The 21,298-nt window shown below is 34.7% G+C and overlaps 4 protein-coding genes across 4 annotated transcripts; 2 read left to right on the forward strand and 2 right to left on the reverse strand.

Annotated features, from left to right (window-relative positions):
• Window positions 1-1,661: 1,661 nt before the first annotated feature.
• On the forward strand, window positions 1,662-4,508 carry LOC114168864 (uncharacterized). Its single transcript, XM_028053832.2, has one exon. It carries the CDS (start codon window positions 1,936-1,938, stop codon window positions 4,159-4,161), a length of 2,226 nt encoding a protein of 741 aa, XP_027909633.1. The 5' UTR covers window positions 1,662-1,935; the 3' UTR covers window positions 4,162-4,508.
• A 556-nt stretch (window positions 4,509-5,064) lies between these two features.
• Window positions 5,065-6,334, reverse strand: LOC114169943 (uncharacterized). Its single transcript, XM_028055350.2, has 5 exons — window positions 6,207-6,334; window positions 6,020-6,122; window positions 5,812-5,921; window positions 5,581-5,702; window positions 5,065-5,472 (listed from the first exon to the last, which is right to left on the reverse strand). The coding sequence occupies exons 2-5, from the start codon at window positions 6,120-6,122 to the stop codon at window positions 5,193-5,195; spliced, it is 615 nt and encodes a 204-aa protein (XP_027911151.1). The 5' UTR covers window positions 6,207-6,334; the 3' UTR covers window positions 5,065-5,192.
• Window positions 6,335-6,506: 172 nt separating this feature from the next.
• LOC114169942 (Papain family cysteine protease) lies at window positions 6,507-8,904 on the forward strand. The gene is made up of 4 exons (XM_028055349.2): window positions 6,507-7,012; window positions 7,094-7,213; window positions 8,104-8,350; window positions 8,444-8,904. The coding sequence occupies exons 1-4, from the start codon at window positions 6,575-6,577 to the stop codon at window positions 8,719-8,721; spliced, it is 1,083 nt and encodes a 360-aa protein (XP_027911150.1). The 5' UTR covers window positions 6,507-6,574; the 3' UTR covers window positions 8,722-8,904.
• Window positions 8,905-9,717: 813 nt separating this feature from the next.
• Window positions 9,718-20,384, reverse strand: VHA-A2 (vacuolar proton ATPase A2). Its single transcript, XM_028054380.2, has 18 exons — window positions 20,078-20,384; window positions 19,434-19,478; window positions 18,572-18,691; window positions 18,371-18,478; window positions 17,120-17,230; window positions 16,852-17,025; window positions 15,929-16,066; window positions 15,006-15,113; window positions 14,703-14,810; window positions 14,440-14,588; window positions 13,275-13,428; window positions 11,959-12,119; window positions 11,654-11,860; window positions 11,275-11,458; window positions 11,093-11,176; window positions 10,802-10,995; window positions 10,559-10,618; window positions 9,718-10,208 (listed from the first exon to the last, which is right to left on the reverse strand). The coding sequence occupies exons 1-18, from the start codon at window positions 20,225-20,227 to the stop codon at window positions 10,007-10,009; spliced, it is 2,457 nt and encodes an 818-aa protein (XP_027910181.1). The 5' UTR covers window positions 20,228-20,384; the 3' UTR covers window positions 9,718-10,006.
• Window positions 20,385-21,298: the final 914 nt, after the last annotated feature.

The following is a 21,298-nucleotide window of genomic DNA, read 5'->3' on the forward strand; positions in this document are numbered from 1 at the left end:
AGCATTAAAAATTCAATAAGTAACGTCTATTATCTAGAAATTTGTATTCATGTTAGACCTTTGGTCACCCTCTCTCTTGAACACTGATTTAAACGATTTTTGAATTCTACCCAAAAACATCTTCTTTCACCTTATTTCAGAAACTACGTTTTTAATTTATGATCATTATCGATTACTAAGAGAAAGCATTGGTTGGTGGAGTTTCGTTGCCTCAAAATCAATAAAGATACAGTGATCATATATTTTTGTTTTGGGTTATCACTTACCATTTGATTTTAAGTTTTACCTTTTATTTTTATTTTTGTGGGCCAAACCATAATTACCATTAACCATTCTTTGAATCTTTGAAGGAGCTGAGAGGTTAGTTTGAGACGGGCCCATGGCCCATTTAGGGCCCACAGGCAACCCATATTTGCAGTTATCTTTGCCTCTCTTTGCCTCCTGCTCAATATGTTCTTAATTAAAATTAATTATAAATTTCAAAAGTATGAAATTACACGAGAAATAATTAATTATACAAACTTCCAAAATTTGAATCATTGGTATTAATTATCATGAGAAATACCATTTATTAATCGTTGAATTATAAAAAAATGTTCAATTCATTCATTATCAACTTCTGACATTACATGTGATGTGAGTTGCACCGTTCATTTAAACACAAGGAAGATCCAAAATAATGTGAGAACGAAGTAGGTATACTGAAATTGAAGAAAACCGGTTTCGGTAGAACCATAATTCAAATTTAAGATATTTAAAACACTGGTTTTTTCTTTTTCATTTACTCATCAAAATGACTTTTTTTTTTTCTTAACTCCTCCACTGTATTATATTTTCCCTCTTATACCACATGTGATCTTTTGAAAATTTATCAGCAAAAAGTATACTAATGAGACACATGAGCCTAATTTATATAGAAATTGAAACTATCTCGAATTCAATATCTTAATATATTGAGTTGACTAATTTTCTTTGTCATATGGTAATCAAATTTCTTATCTTTGCTTAATGTAAAACTTAAACATACATTTAAATTTCTAATACCTGAATAATTAGACTAGTTATCAAATTTAGGATATGAGATTGCTTAATACATATTATAATACATACAATTTTTTTATACTATTAGCAAAGCATTGTTAGCATGCATTTTTTTGTATGCAAATTGTGTTTCAAAATTGAAGGTTCCGCGTTCTCCATAACTTCTACAATTTATTCGTAGTTATTTCTATGTACTATGTAGAAAATTTAGCTACTTCGAACTCCTCAACAGAAAACTAACCCAACATTGTACGAACTGAAGACTACTCTCAATGAAAAGAGTTATTCACAATCACAATACTTTGAAATCTGTTCATGCAACACCATTAACATGCAATTGATTGAAAGCAAAAAAACCGTTGGGGCGATTTTGTGAACCAAATGGGTGCTTTAATAGAACTTAATTGCCTCTGAACAAAAGCCATGCAAAGTAGAAAAAATTGTGTTGTCTTCATCTGTCACAGAAAAAATTGATTAAAATTTGTTTATCCAAATGAAAGATAGGGTAATTTAGTCATTCGAAGGGGAATGAGTTAAGGAATTAAATCAAAAACGATTTTATGCTTTAAATATACGAAACAAGTCACTAGCAAATGGAGAGTTCTGGTGTTTCAATTACTAATAATGCTCAAACACAAAGGGTTCCTAAACCCTGTGTTAGTAGTACGCATCACAATGGAACACTTGTATCAGCCTTGTTCAAGAGGGAGGAATCTTTCTTGGTTCTTTTGGGTATATAGTTCCTTCTTTTCTTTTGCAATGTGAACTTCCTTTTTGTGGAAAACAAAAGCACAAGAGGATCTTTTTTTTCTTGTGCTTGAATTTCACCACGGAAAGGAACACTGATTTTGCTTCCAAATCTCTTGTTTTTATGTATGTGGTTTTCTGTTGAATATGGTTCAAAGAATAGTTCTAGGAAACTCGAAGCCATCTTTCTCTCAGCACCAAGATGGCAAAACCAGAAAAACTGATACGATGAAGAAAATGATGATGTCAAGGTCCTTTCAGCTTTCTGATTTTGAGCTTTCTCGTTCATCGTCTTTATCTCAACCGAGAAAGTCACCAAATTACATGAAGCCTACCAGCAGTTCGGAAGCAAAGAAAGAGCTTTTCTCTGTTAGTCATCGGCATAAACAATCTAGTTCAGATGGTAAGAGTCTACCACAAAAGGGTATGAGAAATTCAAAAGCTAGTTTCGTTTCTTGCAAAGAACATGCAAAATCTTTGTCTAGATCGTGTAGTTTGAATTCGGTGAGAACATTAACGAAGAGTCATAGCTTTAAGCCTTGCAAAGCTTGTTCAAAAAAATTCACATCAGAAGTTATGTTCGAAGACGTGAATGCACCAGAGAGGGCTACGTGTTCTTCAACTTTGAAAGAGTATAACTTCCCCGAGTTCCTCACGCTTCACCCCGGAGGAACTGAGTCTGAGGGAGTTTCGGTCATGAAGGTTTGCCCTTATACATACTGTTCTCTTAATGGCCATGGTCATGCTCCTTTGCCTCCATTGAAGAGCTTCGTGTCAGCAAGAAGGCATCTTTTGGAGACCCAGAAGAAGAACACGAACCTGGAACTTGTGATCCCTCAAAGATGTGATATTGAGCAGATTTTCTTTAATGAAAAGCCTCAATTTGATGAAGCTGCTATAGGTAATCCAACAATCTCGCCCTTGGCACAAGAAATTGGTATGGATTTCCTTTTTGAAATCTATGCCAAGGAAAGGGAAGGAGCTGAAGAAGTGAGAAAATTCAACACCGTCAAAGAGATTGAAAAACCAGAAGATATCAATTTTGCAAAGGATGAGAATCGCATTGCAGCAGAAGAGGATGGTGTCAAGCAAGTTACTCAAGGTGTGACTCTTGATCTCCTAAAGTCTCAGAAAGGGGATTTCAGAAACTACTTCACTGTTGCTGCAGCTGAAGTAGATAACAAATGGAGCTTTCATCTAGGAGAAGATGTTGAAGATGCAGAGGAAAATCATCCAACTAGCTTGTTTCATGAAGAAACCTGTACAGAAAGCTACTGCAATGTTGAGTTGGATGAGTACTATTCTCCATGCTGGGAGGAACAACATTTCCGTGAATTCATCTATGAAGACACTACTGATTCTTCTATCTTCTCAGTGGAGGAGATCAACTCAAAACTCGAATCGCTATCAGAGAGATCGCGTGATAAATCTGAAATGTTGTTAGATGACATCTTTAACAGCAATTATGCAGACATTAATGTTGAAGATGTCAGACTCCAAGAAGACAAAGAAGAGAGGACAATATGTTTTGAAGCACAACCTCATTGCACTGATTTTGTTCTTGAAGACACAAGTGAAAGCATCGAGTTTCTCATTCAAGAAAAATATTATCCATCCAAAGATATAGATTCCGAGTATGAGGAATCTACTTTGAGCAAGGGAGTATTTCAGACTCTAACTAATGAACAGGATAACAACGGAGAAAATGAGAAACATGTGGATTACGAGGTTAGTTGTGTCTCAATGTTACTTGATGAAGAGATTGTTGAAAATAGTGAATGCCACAGCAGTAGTGAAAGCTGCAAGATTGATGAGAGCTATGAAGATAAAGATGCAAGCCTAGAGAATGATGATGATGATGATGATGATGATGATGATGATGAATTTAACCGGGAGCACATAATTCACATGTCTAAAGTGCTTGAAGAAAGCACCACCATTATTATTCAGGAGCAAAAATTTTCAGAGGAAAATGAAGTTAAAAGTAGTAACTTGAAGAGCACAGGAGGTGAAGAGAAGCACGCAAACAAAAATTGGCAATGGGGAACTAAGCGCAAGAGAGCTGTAGAAGAGGAAGAGGAAATGAGAAAGATAAACCCACGAAAGCCAAATTTTCTGCCATTAGTTTCTGAGCTAGAACCAGAGAAGGTTGATCTGAAGCACCAAATGATAAATGAAAGGAAAAATGCAGAGGACTGGATGCTTGATTTCGCACTGAGACGAGTTGTCACAAAACTTGCTCCAGCTGGGAAAAGGAAAGTGTCATTGCTGGTTGAAGCTTTTGAAGCAGTAATGTCAATGCCCAAAGGCGAAGCTCGTATAAGAAATGATTCACCCTTTGTTCATGCAAGACCTATTCAAGCTTGTAGCTGATTTATGCATGCTACAAAGGTAAACACTGAGAGTCTTCTCTCATTCCTTACATCAAGTGCTATCTTGCAGAAATCAAAGACACCAGAAAAAAGCCAATCTCCACGACCAGGAGAAATCTGAAAGTACCCATTTCAATGAGTAACTTTCTATGCATCTGCTTTCTGAAGCTTGGAGAAAATTCCACCGGCAGGGTTTTATGGCTTTTACATGAACACAGAAACAGAAGAAACGGACGTGGATCTGCTATATGAATTTGTTATGCTTACTTTGGTATTTGCTTTGTTTAAGTTGTGTTTGATGGACTATTACTTTCGTGTATAATAAATGCATTTTATTTCTATCCAAAAGCGTAGCTATCAGTATTTGTTTTCTATGATTTTGTTTTTTATTTTACTCATTTCATAATCGGGGAATATAGAAGTAGAACTAGTGAATAATTGTGTTCGGTTGATAATTCCAACCAACTGTTGAGGTTTAGTTACCAATAGAAGAATTTATGGCGGGTGAAAAATGAAAAAAATATAATAATGCTTAGTCGCTGAGGTTTTGTAATTCAAATTGTGGTTGGAAGTTTGTATACGTGCACCTGAAAACTATTAACTGCAGTGAACTCGAATTTTTCTACATACGGGAAACTTAAGTTAAACTGCTTTGTGACTATATATAAACGTAGTCATAATGAACTGCATGGAAATTGGTTTCATTAACTATGATTCAGAAAACCAAATACATTGCCATTTCAACTTTGTTGTGTTTTATTAAGCAAAAGTAGACACGAATAACATTATTCATTTAATCAAGTTAGAGAACATCAAATGGCAACACCTACTACTAAGAAAAAGGTAAAACAGCAAATTTTTAATTAAAAATTTGGTTTTAACTTACCAAAAAACTAAAGCAAACTTTTAATAAAACTAAACAATTACACCAACTGATATGTTTTTACAATCATAAAGTCGGAAAATGTGTCCTACAAGAAGCTCTTATCATTCTATGTTGAAGTATATTACATAAAATAGAGAGATCACCATTTATTTTGGTTCAGGTAAATGGATATCAATGGCCGGAGAATCACTAATCAGAGATTCAAGTTGTCCACGATAATTTCTCAGTTGAGAGCCATGGCAAGATTGTTCCGAGTGTTCACTATGTTCCAAAGCTTCTCCTGCTTTGATTTCTTCACCAAACAATCCAAGAGCATCTGGTGTTGACAAAGAATGCACGGATTCATACAGCCCTTGGAATTCGTTCCTCTTTTCTTGTGGTGGAATCAACCTCTCTTTTAATTCGTGTGGAAGATGAGAAAAAGCACTTCACAAGAAGCAAGTTACCAAAAGAATTTAAAAAAAAAAATACAATTAGTGAAACAACCACAGTGCAAAAAATGAAATAAAGTGCATGATTTCCCTCTAAGAGTACCTGGTAACACCTCTTACAACACCCCAGCTGTAACCATCAAGAACCGATTGCTTAAAACCAATATTGAAGCCCTCTTGAGCAGAAGCTTCCTTCCCTGCTATAAGACCATCTCGATACCCAATCTGAAATATGATGGAGAATTGAAAATGCATAGTTAGATAATCACAATATAGAAGTGTAGAATTAGAAACAAAACTAAGGAAAACTAATTCCACAATGCTAAACAAACACCGTATGGAATTGGTCATGCCTCCTCTGCCACTCCCTGTCCAAATCCAACGAACTATCCAACTTGTCATCAGAATCATCCCAGAAACTCAAATCATCATCACCACCGCGATCTAAAACCGTAATGAAAAATTAAAAGCATTAACTAAAGCAAGAGACTGAAAATCAATACACATTCATTCCTAATCAATTCACTCAAACTACATCATACCGTTTAACTTATCTTTTTCATCAGCAACACTGGTGGATGTGAGTTCTAATTTGGACAGTTCTAAACTTTCAGCATAAAGTTCTTCAGCAAACCTACCCTCCATCTGCAGTGCACAAAAACTATAAGACAAATTACATTCTTAAATCAGAGAAAAAAACTAAACAGAAAATAAGAACAAATACTCAACGATAGGCGTCAACGTCGCCGCCGGGAAATGAAGGTCGAAGATAAACGACGAATAACGTTTTCGTCGTTCGCTCGCTGCTCTGTGAGAGAAGAACAATGCTGGATTTGAGGGAGGATATTTTTTATGGATTAGGAGTATTAAAAAAGGCCCAATTGGAGTTTGGACAAATTAAGCCCAGTAATTGTTATTGGGCCTTTGGGTGAAAGACAGCGGAGAGTAGTTGTGTGCCGCGTTGGGATTGGTGTTACCTGTTAGAGCTTACCTGTCTCCTAAGCAATCGTAGGTTGGGTTGGTTATTCTTAGCATGACCGTTACGTTATAAAAACCAACTTCTAAACTCACACTTTCCACACTCAAATTATTCCAACATGAATCGGACTTTTATCTTCGCCGTTGTGTTCTCCGTCGTCGTTCTTGTGGCGGCTGCCTCGTCGGATGGCGGCGAGGACCCGCTGATCCGCCAGGTGGTGGGCGGCGTCAGGCTCGGAGCGGAAAAGCACTTTTTGGAGTTTAAGCGTAGGTTCGGAAAGGCGTACGCTACCAACGAGGAGCACGATTACAGGTTCACGGTGTTCAAGGCTAACTTGCGCCGTGCTCAGCGCCACCAGAGCCTGGACCCTTCCGCGGTTCACGGCGTGACGCAGTTCTCCGACCTTACGCCGTCGGAGTTCCGAAATAAGGTTTTGGGCCTGCGAGGTGTGAGGTTGCCCTCCGATGCGGAAAAGGCTCCCATTCTCCCCACTGATAATCTTCCGAGTGATTTTGATTGGAGAGATAACGGTGCAGTTACCCCTGTCAAGAATCAGGTGCCAATAGTACTAATCATGATGATATGATTTGTGAATGTTTGTTTTAGAATATTTGATTTTGATTGGTTGGTGAATTAGGGTTCATGCGGTTCGTGTTGGAGCTTCAGCGCTACTGGGGCTCTCGAAGGGGCTCACTTTCTGGCAACAGGGGAACTTGTGAGTCTTAGTGAGCAGCAGCTTGTTGATTGTGATCACGAGGTTTGTTTCCTTTCTTTCTTTCGCCCTTAATCTTCTTGCTAACGACTTTTAACTGGTTATTTGTTCGTGCAATTTTTTATCTAGTCTTCTTGCTTGATATGGTGTAACTTTTATCTTAGTTTAAGACCCTTCATGTCCTCCGTAGTTAGGAAACTAACTGTTCTGGAAAAATGATAAACTTTTAGGACATGAAGATGAAGCATGTATGTTTTTATTAAATATGTGTTCGAGTTTTATTTTCAATTGTTCGTTCTTTTGGGGTTTATTATTGATCAGGACATGTCACTATATTGTGCTGAGTTTGAGAGGTGAAATTTGGTAATGGTTTGTTTAGTACGAGTGTCCTGAGATGGCTTTACCATTTAAGGTGCTTTTTTCTGAACTTAGTTCTTCTATGCTTATCGATGGAAAAATTTAGTCTACCTAAATTCTTTTGTGGACTGCCAATAAGAGAATATGATTTCGGAGGGTGATATTTTTAGAGGATAAAATACTCTTCTTTCATTCATAAATGCTCACACGTCAATGCAATAAGTGCAGTCAATCTTCTAATGTATATCCTCTACCTCAAAAGGTGTGGAATCTAAAATGGTCCATATCATTCATAATTTTAATGTTAAGATCTTTCCATAGCAATGTGCGTACCATGAGTATGCCTTGCCCTATGTTTGGAACCTTCAATTTTAGACATGGCTTTGAAATTTAATTAATAATTTTATAAATACTCTTCAAAATAGTAAATGAACAGAAGTCTTAAATTAATCACTGTAAAAAAAGTTTGTTATAAGTGAAATAACTCTATTGATTCAAACACAAGGAGGGAGAAATATTATTAATTACCAATCATTTCCTTCTTATCTTCCCTAAGTTGGATCGATTTCAATGTGCAGTGTGATCCGGATGAACCCGGTTCTTGCGACTCTGGGTGCAATGGTGGATTGATGAATAGTGCTTTTGAGTACATCCTAAAATCCGGTGGGGTGATGCGCGAGGAAGATTATCCTTATTCTGGTACTGATCGCGGTACCTGTAAATTTGACAAAGCAAAGATTGCAGCATCAGTGGCAAACTTCAGTGTGGTGTCACTTGATGAAGACCAGATAGCTGCAAATCTTGTGAAAAATGGCCCTCTTGCAGGTGAGAACTACTACTGGTGTTATGTTATTATAAACTACTATTACTATCATTACTACGCTGATATGTTGTCACTTTGAATGGGCACAAACACAGTGGCGATCAATGCAGTATTCATGCAGACATATATGCATGGAGTATCATGCCCATACATATGCTCAAAAAGGCTGGATCACGGAGTATTACTGGTGGGATATGGTTCTGGTGCCTACGCACCCATTAGGATGAAGGAGAAGCCATATTGGATCATTAAAAACTCCTGGGGAGAGAATTGGGGAGAAAATGGATACTACAAGATTTGTAGGGGGCGAAATGTGTGTGGAGTAGACTCCATGGTTTCAACTGTGGCCGCAGTTCATACAACTACTCACTAAGACGACATAAACACACTGTTTGCTGTTCTCTTGATCTGCTGTAAAATACCAGTAATATATGATGACTTTTCTTCTCAACTATTTAGATTCAAACCTTAGACATTAGTGCCAACAACCCCATGCCAAAAAATGATGACTTGTATGTAATTCATTATTTACTAATAGAAAAAATATATTTTGACATTTTCTATCTAATAAACACACTATTTTATAAATTTATGCTTTTTTTTATTAAATCTTATAAAATTAAAGTTATAAAAAAAAATTTAAAATATTGACGATAGCATACAAAGTGATTATATTAAATTTTATGTATAATGTATAGATAGAACTACTGAAATCCTTATGATAAAAAAAAAAAAAAAATCCAGTCAATTTTGAGCTTGGTCTTAATTGCTATTTTTTTTATCAAGTTTACCGATGAAGAATAATAGGTGAGTTTAGTTATGCTTACATTATTTCCGAGCGAATTCTTGCTGAACCAATGATTTCTAACCTAATTTTATTTTCCTACTATATCCAACACCATAAAAAAATTGATAAAAGTTTTATATCTTAATTAATTTAAAGATAAATACTTAAAAAGTACAATAAACAACATGAATCACAAAACTATGTAACCAACTTCTATAAATTAATTTCTTACAAAGAGAATTGTATTTATATTAATAAATTATAACATAATTTTATTTAAAATATGCTTAAAAATATTTTTTTTCTCAATGTGACTTTATATTTTACAAAATATAAAAATATTCATAAATTCATGAAAACTTGAAAATATAAAATAATTCAAAAACATTTTTCCAATAGAAAAAGACAACTTTTATAAACGGTGCAGGAAACGGAGGGCTACGGTCCCGTTGCCATCCTTATTTACATGAACCAAAACAAATCTCAACTAAAAAAAGCGTCAAGAATTACTCAACAAATTCATTTCATATACTAGTAATTTTTTTCCAATATTATGCATATTAAGACATCATATAAGACATATTAAAATTAAAACACATAAATACATGAATATTAAGTGTACGTTGCAAGTATAATTATTATTACACATGGCCACCCTGCCTAGCTCAAGCGAAGTTACTCCCCTAATTGGGAATATTTATTCCCTCAATGGATAAATAAACAAAAGCGCACGTTTGATGAAAACCTTCTCAAGGATTCCACCGCATACAATGCTGCAGATAGTAATCACTGACTACTTACATCAAATAAAAGAATCAATACAAGTCCAAAGCTACATAACTACTCCTTATTAATGCGATTTTAGAGCATATCATTCCTCATCATCCAGTAAGGAGAACGAGAAAGGGTGGAACTTGTAACCATCGCCTTCGTAAAACTTGTTTTGAAACTCCACCCAGTGAAGTCGCAACGCATGCAAGAAGGCACTCAGAGTTTCCATGACAAGTAACACTCCGACGGTAGCGAAGATGAAAACAATGAGACCCACTATCAGAATAATCACATTATTGTACCTGTAACATCATGCAAAGAAATTACCAGCCATTCACCGGACAAATTATTGCTAAATTTAACGGGTAAAGAACTGACCTATTCTAAAAATTAAACCATGAGCAACAAGAATCAGGTACATAGAGAAAGCATTCAGTATGCCTATTGCATAACATTTCCATTCCTTTACTTTCAAAAGCATAAAATTCCAAAATCAAATTGTTGCATTTTGACGGTAAGTTACTAAGTTTCCACTTGTATAAGTCACGCTGAATAATTTCAATTGGTTTAGCGTTCACAACTCTTACCCTCCACAATCGACATCATGAGTCGCAAAGAAAGAAAACGTAACAGATTTATAATTTTAACATACCCCCATGCCATCAGCAGAACCTTCTCGTAGAATACACTTGATAACTCTGAATGAGCAAGACTGGGTACAAAAAACGAACACATCAGTCAATGCATGACTGCAATTTAATATATGCATGAAACATATCTATAGTCAAACAGAGAAACAATTGTAATATACTGCATGATGTGAGGTTCCAAACTTGTTTCTCTGGTGGGACTCCAGCATCTATTAGAATACGATAATTGCGACTTATAGACATACCTAAGGGCCCATAGACGGAGGTAAGAAGCTGTATTAGAGACTGCTCCAAGCACAAATTCTATGGTATGTATAAGTTGATGTACAAAGACTTCACTGAACTCAAATTCCTCATGACCATGGGAATCGTGGTTTGACTCCACTTGCAAGCTCTCATCTGTACTTTCAAGTGGTGTATACGATTCAGCCCCGTGCCTCTGAAGTAGCATAAATATTACAAGTTAGAACTACAACAGATACAATAGTTCCATGTAAACGAGTTGGAAACTTAAGTACTAAAAAAAGTGAGCATACAGCATCATGTTGCTTCTTTAAAATAAAAGGTTTTGGCAACAGCATCCAGGGGACAGAGACAAAAGCCAGAAGCAAAAGCACAAGCTGGTAAAAAACAAAACAAAGAACGTAAGTACTATTAATATAGAAGTACATTCTTAAGATTTACAAAGATGACGAGCGAGTGTTGGAAGTTAACCAACCTGCAAATTCTTCTGACCAACAAAGAGTTGGTTCTCACCCAAATCATCAGTCGGGCTAAGGAACATGTAGATCAAAATATGGTACAAATCAGCTTGAGAACCAGTACACCACTTCACAATAATAAGAAGGGCTAGGTAGCCAAATAGACTGTTGAGAAATATCATCTGGGGAATGAACTGGAACCTGAGAGTGAAACATTGAAGTAAAAAAATACCAGATTAATATTAATTAGTCAGAAACTGTACTGATGGAATCAGTGAATTGATTGCAGAAGCAAAGAACTTCAAAAAACTACAAAGTAAGTGTTTTCTACCCCCCATCCCACCTGTATTCTCAAGAATAAGATTTCTCCATAACAAATGTTGCTGATTAACTTACCACACATTCACTTTGTTTCTAAAGAATAGGGCATTGCAATAGCTCATAACAATTCCAAGGTTCATTTGAGCAACTCCAAGAAGAATTGACATTTTCATTTTCAATGAGTTCAGAAATGGTAGTTCACTTCGTGTTCCATGCCATACAGGATCAACTCCAAAAGGATAAGTGTCACGCACTTTTATCAAGCCCACAGTTGTAGCATCCCTGCATCAGAAACATCGTTTAAAAAAAAGATGGTGACTTAATTTTTAAAAGCATAAAGCACAACATTACAATGTTACCGATCAAAAGGTTTAATTTACCTGCAAGAGAGGTCACGACAATCATAAGCAGAGGGGGCAAAGAGTGCAAATGGAACAGAAAAGAACTCATTATAGATAAAGCCAGTGTAGATTGAGAACAGCGCCATCAGCAAAATAACATAACGACCTCCAAAAGTCATCTCCGTGATGTCATCAAGCTTCTGTGTTTACACCAAGATTCCGTGTTAGAAGACTGATTGAAAACATGCAAATACTTAAAATATAAGAGGAAAAAAAAGACACACCAAGCACAAATTAATGGAAAATTTAGGAGTCATTTGATATGGGAAATTACTTTCTATTTTTACATTTTAATTATAAAAGCATCAATTTGTTTTCACGTGAAAGATTTGTATAGGAAACAGTGAAAACAATTTCATTTCTGCAGAAAACAGCAGAATTTATTTTCATTGTTTCCTCTACAAACATTTGAAAAGGGGAAATAAAGCATAAGTAAAGTGGTATTTTTGTAACAGAACATTTTCTCAGACTAAAGGGTCTCTTAATGTCAACCAGAAATGGATTTCACCAATTTTTCTTTAAAATGCTACCTATTATCTGGTTAATAGCAATAAATGAAATGATAATAAAAAAGCTAGTTAGCTTGTTGGGAAGGTCCTTTGCAACAATTCGAACAGAGCAAAAGCTGAATACCTAAATCCAACTTCATCATATAGGGAGAGGAGGACTACCTCAAGCTCAAAGTAGAACTATTTTCTTTTATAGTAAAATAATCAGTGACCTGAATTATTTAAAGTAGTCTTGGCACTCTCAAAAACCCATGCCCCAAAGTGTTCGCAGTAGGAAAGCAGTTACTGGAACACCTAAAACAATTTGCACAGATACCTAAAGCTATCGAATGCCAAAGGTCTTCATTGATACATAAGGACTCTAACCTAGTCAAACGTCAGCATTAGCCACCACTTATGAACCCCCAAACACTGTTAAAGTATTAATATGGCATGATGACAAGGTAATGGTTTTGGACTTATATCAAATATTAAGCCCAGTTACAATACCTCTAGTTCAATACTAAGGAGTATACTTAAATTTTGTTTCTTTTTAACATTGGAAATATTCAAAAATAGCACCAATACTTTGACTACAACTATAATTACCGAAAGATCTAGTTTTTCCTTAGGGTATTGCCTCTTTATCATATCAAATATCCAAGTTTCACAGATTCTCAGGTAGGCAATGCATAGATATTTTCTACTAAGATGGAGAAACTACTTAATTTCTCGAATTAAAATATATAATCTAGCCTTTTATACTTTTCTTATAGGAAGACTTTTCAAGCTAAACTAAAGGGTTACCTGACTAGATAGTTTCTTCTCCCTGATTATGAAATATAGAGCTGCCAGTAGTAAACATATTCCATGCCCCCAATCGCCAAACATAACAGCAAAAAGAAATGGAAAGGTAACTACAGTATACACAGTCGGATTTGCCTCCTGATACTTAGCAACCCTGAAATATTAGTATAAAAGTTCAAAGTATAAGATTAATATCTTTCAAAAATAAAAGTAAAACATACAAAAGCAAGTTCTTGAATTGTTAAGAATATAACTGCAGCAGTCTCTCCTTCACCTTAAAGTATAGTAATGGTCAATATTGTTCAAAAATTGAGGCACTTCAATGGGTTAAAATCATGTTTTAACCCTTTATACTCGAATTGTTTAAGATATGAAAATTAGAATTCACGTTTCTAAATAATAAATACACACATTTCCATACAGGTTTCAAATCCTGTCATCGTGATATCCATATTGAAGTTTTCTGTACTTTCTAATCTAATTATTTGAGTTTGTTGCTGACATATTCAACTTAATTTAGTAGTTCATTGCAATAAATTGCTGGACAAATACATGGTGGAGCCAAGATATACCTTCAACTATGTCTAAACGTGATGTAATATTGACAGTTATATTCAATACATGAAATCAATATTTCAATGCAAACAAATTCATTTATAAATCAGATTTTTTAAGAGTGGACCATAAATCAATTATAGTGAACCATAAATTGGAGATGGTATACTTGTAATAATAAAAATAATACATACATACATATATATATATATATATATATATATATATATATATATATATATATATTTCTGCAAAATAAGAATAACTTCAAGTGAGTCAACATTGGTAGAGCTAGTGTAAGGATCCACTTCTTAAAAGTGAACAACAAATATTTCATAGATGGGGAAAATGACTGATCTATATTGGTGACGCCCTGCAACTATAAACAGTATTATTTTGGTATATATAAACTCCTATGGCTTTTAGCACATTAAACTTAGTCCAAACTATTAGGAACACATGACCATGCACACAATATGAATGCTGCACATATTATCTATCAATAACCAAACTCCACTTTCGCACAAACAACAACAAATAAAGGGATAAAAAAGAAGGGGATTGGGGGCGGGGAGGTTGGGGTAGGTGAAGAAAACAGTATGATGCTCACCCATATGAATCGATAATTCCTTGATAAGAAGAAGTAAATTTATTTGTGCGGAAATAGGTAGGCGGCAACTCCCTGGTATGCAGAACTTGGAAAATGGCATTGACTTGAGAATTAGAGTCCAATGCTGCCCGCTGTAATGCATCCTGGATCTGAAAATTCAAGGTAATAAGTCTCATAAAATCAATGTTACAAAAAACCATAAACTCTGGTTATGTAAAACGAAAACTCATTACAAAATAAAGGATCACAATAACAACAAATACCTGCTTATTTGCAAATACAGGACTCCACCCCTCAGCCACAAGACATTTTTTCGTCACATCAAGGCTCAGCATGTTCAGGGTATGATGAATAGATTTCTCCTTCCTCACCTTCATGAATGTATTGTCAAGAGAAATTAAACAGTAATGGCAACAGAAAAAAAAAACTAAAGGTAAATTGAATACTTCAGAATTAAAATTTCTAACTAATCAAATCAAAAGCATGATAAAGTAGGGGATAGGCATATAAATTCAATTCATCACATGAATAATACAGAACAGCGTTAATTTTTATTTTTGACATACCAGAACATCCCATTGCTCAAATTGAGCCCCAATAGCATTTAGCAAGTTATCCCGGTGATGTAGTCCAGCATCTATAGTGGTCTTCAATTCCACAAGTCTTCCAGAAACCTGCAGGTGAATTTTTTGAACAGTTCAGGGAGAAAGCCAGAAAGTATAATGCATTGAGCAAACATATAAAGGATGAAGGATCTTCAAAATAAGACACAAAAATAAAACAACTTGGCTAGATAGATGCTGTTGACATAAATGGAAAGGAACGATTAGGCCATCTACTAGCAACTATAATGATTTATTTTATCGTTTATAAATTCTTTCTCCAGCAAGAATCATTTATCGACCACTGACGCAACTACAAAGGAATAATATCTAAGTTCATCAATTAATCACTTTGTGTGCTGATCAATCCGTATTTTCAAATAACATGGCTTGTGTACACATCAGAATCAGTAATAGTACATATAATCAGTACTGACAGTAAGCAAGTATAGTTATGGAGGACATATTAGAGGAAATGTTTCTTAATTATCTTTTTGGCTATTGTACATGCATAATGGCTACGGGAAATAACTAATAAACACTTAGAAATCGAGTCCATCAACTCTTTGGGCACAATAAAGGTAAGTGTTCCTTGCTACAAGGGTATTTTCAGGGAGGATGGTCAACTTCGTCTTCAAGTATGGGAAGATCACCTATTCCTTAGGTCAAGGTCAATCAATACTAGTACTACTACACCATATCTCACACACCCACAATTAAAATGTAAAGAGAAGCTTGTAATTACTTCACCTAGGAATTTACAATCCAATCGTTTCTGACAATCATTTCACATGTACTACATTAAACAGTGTGGCAGCCAAAAACTTGGGCTGCAACAGGGGAGGTACAGAAGATTTTCGTGGGGAAAATTAAGAACCAATACGAACCTCTGTGATCATTTGAGCTTGTTTTCCAAGTTCCTCAGCAAAAGGGTAACGATTAGCACCAAAGGCTTCACATATTTTGAGAATCTTGGCTTTTGCTCTTTCACCAGCATAGAAGATCACAAAAACATTTTTCTCAGTCTGCAGGTGAACATCCATAAGTCATCATAGGATAGAATATAAAACAATACACACACACACACACACACACACACACACACACACACACATATATATATATGTATATATATATATATATGTATATATATATATATATACATATATATATATACATATATATATATACATATATATATATATATATATGACAACAAGAGAAACTTATTTAAGCAAAAAATGAAGAATCTCATTTATTATAGGTTGACTAGCAACCATAGATTTATAGGAAACAGCAGAGACATGCATTACTCACAAGCATAATGCAAAATAGAAGGTAGCCAGTCTTATTATTAAAAAATAGAAGACTATAAAGCTTATCACTCAATAATCACTTTTATTTTTTAAATTTTCTTAGCCAATATTGAGTATTAACATAACAAAATATAAACCCAAGATACATTACAATTACAGAGGTTGTTCTTATATTCACATTTTAAATGAAAAGTCATTAACAGAGGAATCTGTCAATACATCTCTGATGGCATGGCAAGCTGCGATATGCGCATCAAAATATATCATTAACATGACCAATGGCCAACAAACCTAAGTAGTTAAACCAACAAACTACCTTTATCTAAAAGAGTTTATGTAACTATTGACAATAGCAACCATAACACTACAGACTCAAACATTGAGCCTATGATTGAGTCTATCATCTAGAAAGAAAGTCAAATAGCCTGCTGCATAATCCAACTCATTATTTCATTTCAAACATTCTTTGTAAAAAAATGGAGTGTGGGATTCACCTTTTCTCCAGAAATAGGGTCTGTGACAGGATCCTCAACAGTAGCCTGCCTTAAAAATACATTTCCTCTAGTAGCACGAAATAAAATTCTCTCAAATACCATGGACTTTTCCCTGGGAACAAGACCTGCTAAAAACCCCAACTTAACTTGCTTTGACGAATCACCTAACAATTCCTTCACAACACAACAAACAGCAAGAACCAATTCATTAAGAGGTTAGTATCAATAGTATAAAAGAAAATTACAAATGAGATGGTAAGAAGTCTACTTGGTCCTGTAATAAAGGTGTTTCTATAGATTCATCCCCCAGATGACGGGATTCATATTCTCTCTGCTGCTCTAATGCACGGCTTTGAGCTGAGCGGAAAAACTCACCAGCCTGGAACAAGGCAATAACTATTTAGTGATTGGTCTGTAGTACAAGTTTTATACACTTGAATACATAAGATGGAGAAAACATAGTGTATTCCACTTACACTGTTGTATCTATTATTGATGTATATGTATACATTACAAAAAGAGGCAAGCTACTTACCTTAAAAGAGTAGTTAAGGATTGTTAGAGCAGTCAGTTAGGATAGGAAGATAGGGATGTCAATTAGATTAATAGGGAGAAATAGGGATGAAGGGATACACTGAGAGAAAGTGTGTACAAACGAGAAATCCCTTTGTGAGAGGGGAACCCATTTAGAATAGTTCTTTCTCCTATTCCGAGTTCAATAAAACTGATCATTCTATCATTTCTTCATTTCTCTTCCCAAAGCAGCATACAACAATTACTAATGCTTAATTTTTTTTAATACATCAATCAAACAAGGAAGTGGAATAATATAAGTCAAGAAGGCCCCCAATGCAAGCATATGAAAATAAATTGAGTTTGGCTAAGGAGTACAAAGGGAAGAAAATAAAAGTTCAGAAGTAATTCAATTGCCATATTTGATTTTAATAAAGTTCCATAAAAACAGTAAAAACTATATTTGAAGCATTTTTTAGTTATATGCTTTTTTGAAAACAAAAAAGAGATGACCCAATACACAATAGGCAAAAGTGAAACTTCCATATATTATATTTCTAGTACAGATATATCAGAAATACCCATAGTAAGAAATGAACCAGGCCCAGATCCTATTAGGAGAATCTAACTATATTTCTGACCAATTTAGGATATCTTAACACACCATCAGAGCCTAAAACTGGACATGTGAAACATGAAGTTTGTAGGGATGAAGATCTGCAGGTGGCCCAACATTAAGACTGGATAGGCTCTAATACCATATTACAAGTTAAGTGGATCAAGCCCAACTTAACCCCAAAAGCTAGCTCTCGGGGGGAGGATTACCCTAGTCTTATAAGCAGTGTTTTGGTCATATTCCTAGCCGATGTGAGACATTCTAACACATATACTTTCTATTTCCACTTTTTCCAATATGATTAAAGGAAATTCATTAGTTACTCTTTCTTTAGCTATTTTCATAGCTACACACCATGAAAGGGCATAGTATTCCTTATAGGCACAGTACCTTCTGTAAAACAAGCTTATACTCCAGAAGTTCATTGTATGACCGTTGCAACTTCTCACCATTTGCGTTCATCTCAATTAACTCTGACTCAATATCTGTAAGTTTTACCTGTTACAAGACAGGCGAGATGTCAAATGATAAATTATAGAAGAAATAAAAAGGAAATGGAAACAAACTCTGTCCACAATCATGCTAATGTACCTCAAGGTCATCAATGTTCACATCAAATGGTGTTGTGGAATATTTTGGTGAAACACCTGCCTTCAACATTTGCTCCTTGAAGAAACGCAGTCTCCGAGCCATCTCTCCACATCTTTTAATCTTCACAACAACCGATATAAATCCCCCAACAAATTCAAAAACATAATATCAATACTTTTGTTGGTAAAACAATAAACTGACTGAAACAAGGAGAAGAAAATACAATGAGTTTGGATGACAACAAATCCCTTAAATGTAAGGGCAAAATCACAAAACCAAAGAGAAAAAGAAAACACCAATGGAGAAAAGCTGCCCATTTCATCAGCAAACCTGTAGAAGAAAACTACTTAAAAAGACCCATATGATTTACACCAAATAGATACCAAACAGTCTTTACCCAAATCAGTTGTTGTGTCAAAGAGGCCTCCTTGAAGATAAAAGTAATACTCCAACCACAATAATGAATCAATGTCTATAACAAATCTACACTGCAAAATTAAGTAATGTGCATGAAAAAATAACTCCAATGGAGAAGCTTAATCCACTATGAAAAAAAAAACTCTACTCTCCCATTCTTTGCAACCTTAGCCATTCTTCCGCTATGGAAAATTTTGGCATTGTAATTAAAATGATATGATACAAGTTGAGGAGAGTAAAGACAAAATGTGTATCATTTTCAAATCATATCCCAAAAACAAAAGCTGACAAAGAGAAAGTCAGAACAGCAATACTGAGTTACAGACACGACCAGAAAAAACAATTCATTGCAAGACATCTCCATAAAACTTTATAACAATAAGACCATTATGTCCAGGTAGCAGAAACAAAGAACTGGCTGACTAATAGCAGAAAACCGACGTACCTGAGTTGCATAGGTTCGCTGAAAAGGACTCTTATCTGCATTGAGCTGGAAACAACACAAACATTAAGCTTAGAAAGGTCTCTCAAAGCAGCACATCATGCTTCATATCATAAAAACAAGGAAACAACTTGCTTTATTAATTGCTAGGATAATCATCCCCAATCTGATCCAAACAGTCCTTTGTAACTTAATTAAAAACATGTATACAAACCAAAATTACGAAAAAACAAAAAAAAAAAAACTGTATCACGCTGCGAGGTTACTATCAATAACATCGTCCTAGCTACTTCAGCATTCTAATATCAAGAAACCGTCATCAAACAGTACTTTCCCCATCCACTCACTCGCGATTCATGAATCACCGGGATTAAGTTCAAATAACTAATCAATTTCGAGAATAATCATCAAATTAAGTTTAATCATCACTCAGAAATAAGCCAATTAGGTACGACAGTAAACCTGCACTCCTCAGCGAACATAAAACGAAATCGAAGTCTCTTTTCAGATAAATTAGCAGATAAATCACGCGACCAAAGAGCGAAACCGATTAGGAGAACACGGAAACCTAATTACGAGTTAGCGACGAAAAATTGAAAGACGAGGGAAGTGAGAAAGGGTTTATCGGAGAAGAAAAGAGTACTAACATCTTTGAACTGAAGAAGGCCAAGGTCGCCGAGGTAGGAGACAGTGCGGTGAGCGGATTCGATTGGGATGATGAGCTGAACCAGTTGCATCGGCTCCGAACGGAACAGATCCATTGGAGGACAACATCCTCTACGCGCTACCTCACCCATTCTCACACTTTCTCTCTCTCTGCTGCGAAATCAAAGACAGATGATCGAGGCAATGATCGATCTCAGTCTCAACTACGGCTTCAGAGAGACTTTCTCCGTCTCTTTCCCACCCTCGTTCTCTCTCTATAATCCCTTATCGAATCACTACCTTCCAATCTCTACACGATCCTTCCTTGCTCAATTTTAACTTTTTTTTTTTTTACTTTCACCTATTTTTTCTGGCACTAATTTTTTTTACATAATATCAGTTACGTTTATTAAATTAATAATAATAAGTATTACTATTATTATTGAAGAAGAAACAAAGAAACTATCGTTGTTTGATTAATTTGATACTGCTATTTATTTATATTGTACTTGTTATCGATTTTATCTTACTTTTTTATATATCTTGTGCGTGGACGTTTGAATCCATATATAAATATAAAAGTAAAATTATATTTAGGAAAAATTTAAATATGATTCTAAAAGAAAAAAAAAGTAAAAGAGGTGAAGAGAAATTATTATTTAATCATATTAAATTGTATGTAATAATTTTTTAACGTTCTCATATAGCTGAAAATTTTAAAAAAATAAATAAAACTAAGGTCATAACTTTTTAGTATGTATAAAAACCTAAAGTAAAATAAATAAAAAAATTCTTAAATTTACACATGATTTTGATAACATGATAACATTCTACGTATTGTTTAATAAAGTCGTATCAAATATAATATAATATCAATTTTAGAATTTTATTACATTATATAATATTTTATCTAATTTAAGACATTTATATATTTTGTAATGTTTTAAACTTGTGTACTATAGTATAATTTATTCCATAGCTAAATGTCTCTTTAAGCTTTTAAAATAAAATGTGACGTGCATTAACTCATGTGGACACAGGTGCCGCGCTGGTGATCTCGTTTAAAATTAATAATGCGTAAATACGGTATACTTCAATTTTATTATTCAGGTTAAAATATTTACTTTTAGTTAATTATATAATTTTATAAAGGATAATTTATACATGTTATATTTAGATTTTTTTTTTTAACAAACGTGATGCATTATGACACCAAGTTAGTG

This window comes from Vigna unguiculata, chromosome 11 (assembly GCF_037176805.1).
Source record: "Vigna unguiculata cultivar grain cowpea cultivar isolate G323 ecotype 2 chromosome 11, ASM3717680v1, whole genome shotgun sequence".
In the NCBI taxonomy this organism is placed as follows: domain Eukaryota; kingdom Viridiplantae; phylum Streptophyta; class Magnoliopsida; order Fabales; family Fabaceae; genus Vigna; species Vigna unguiculata.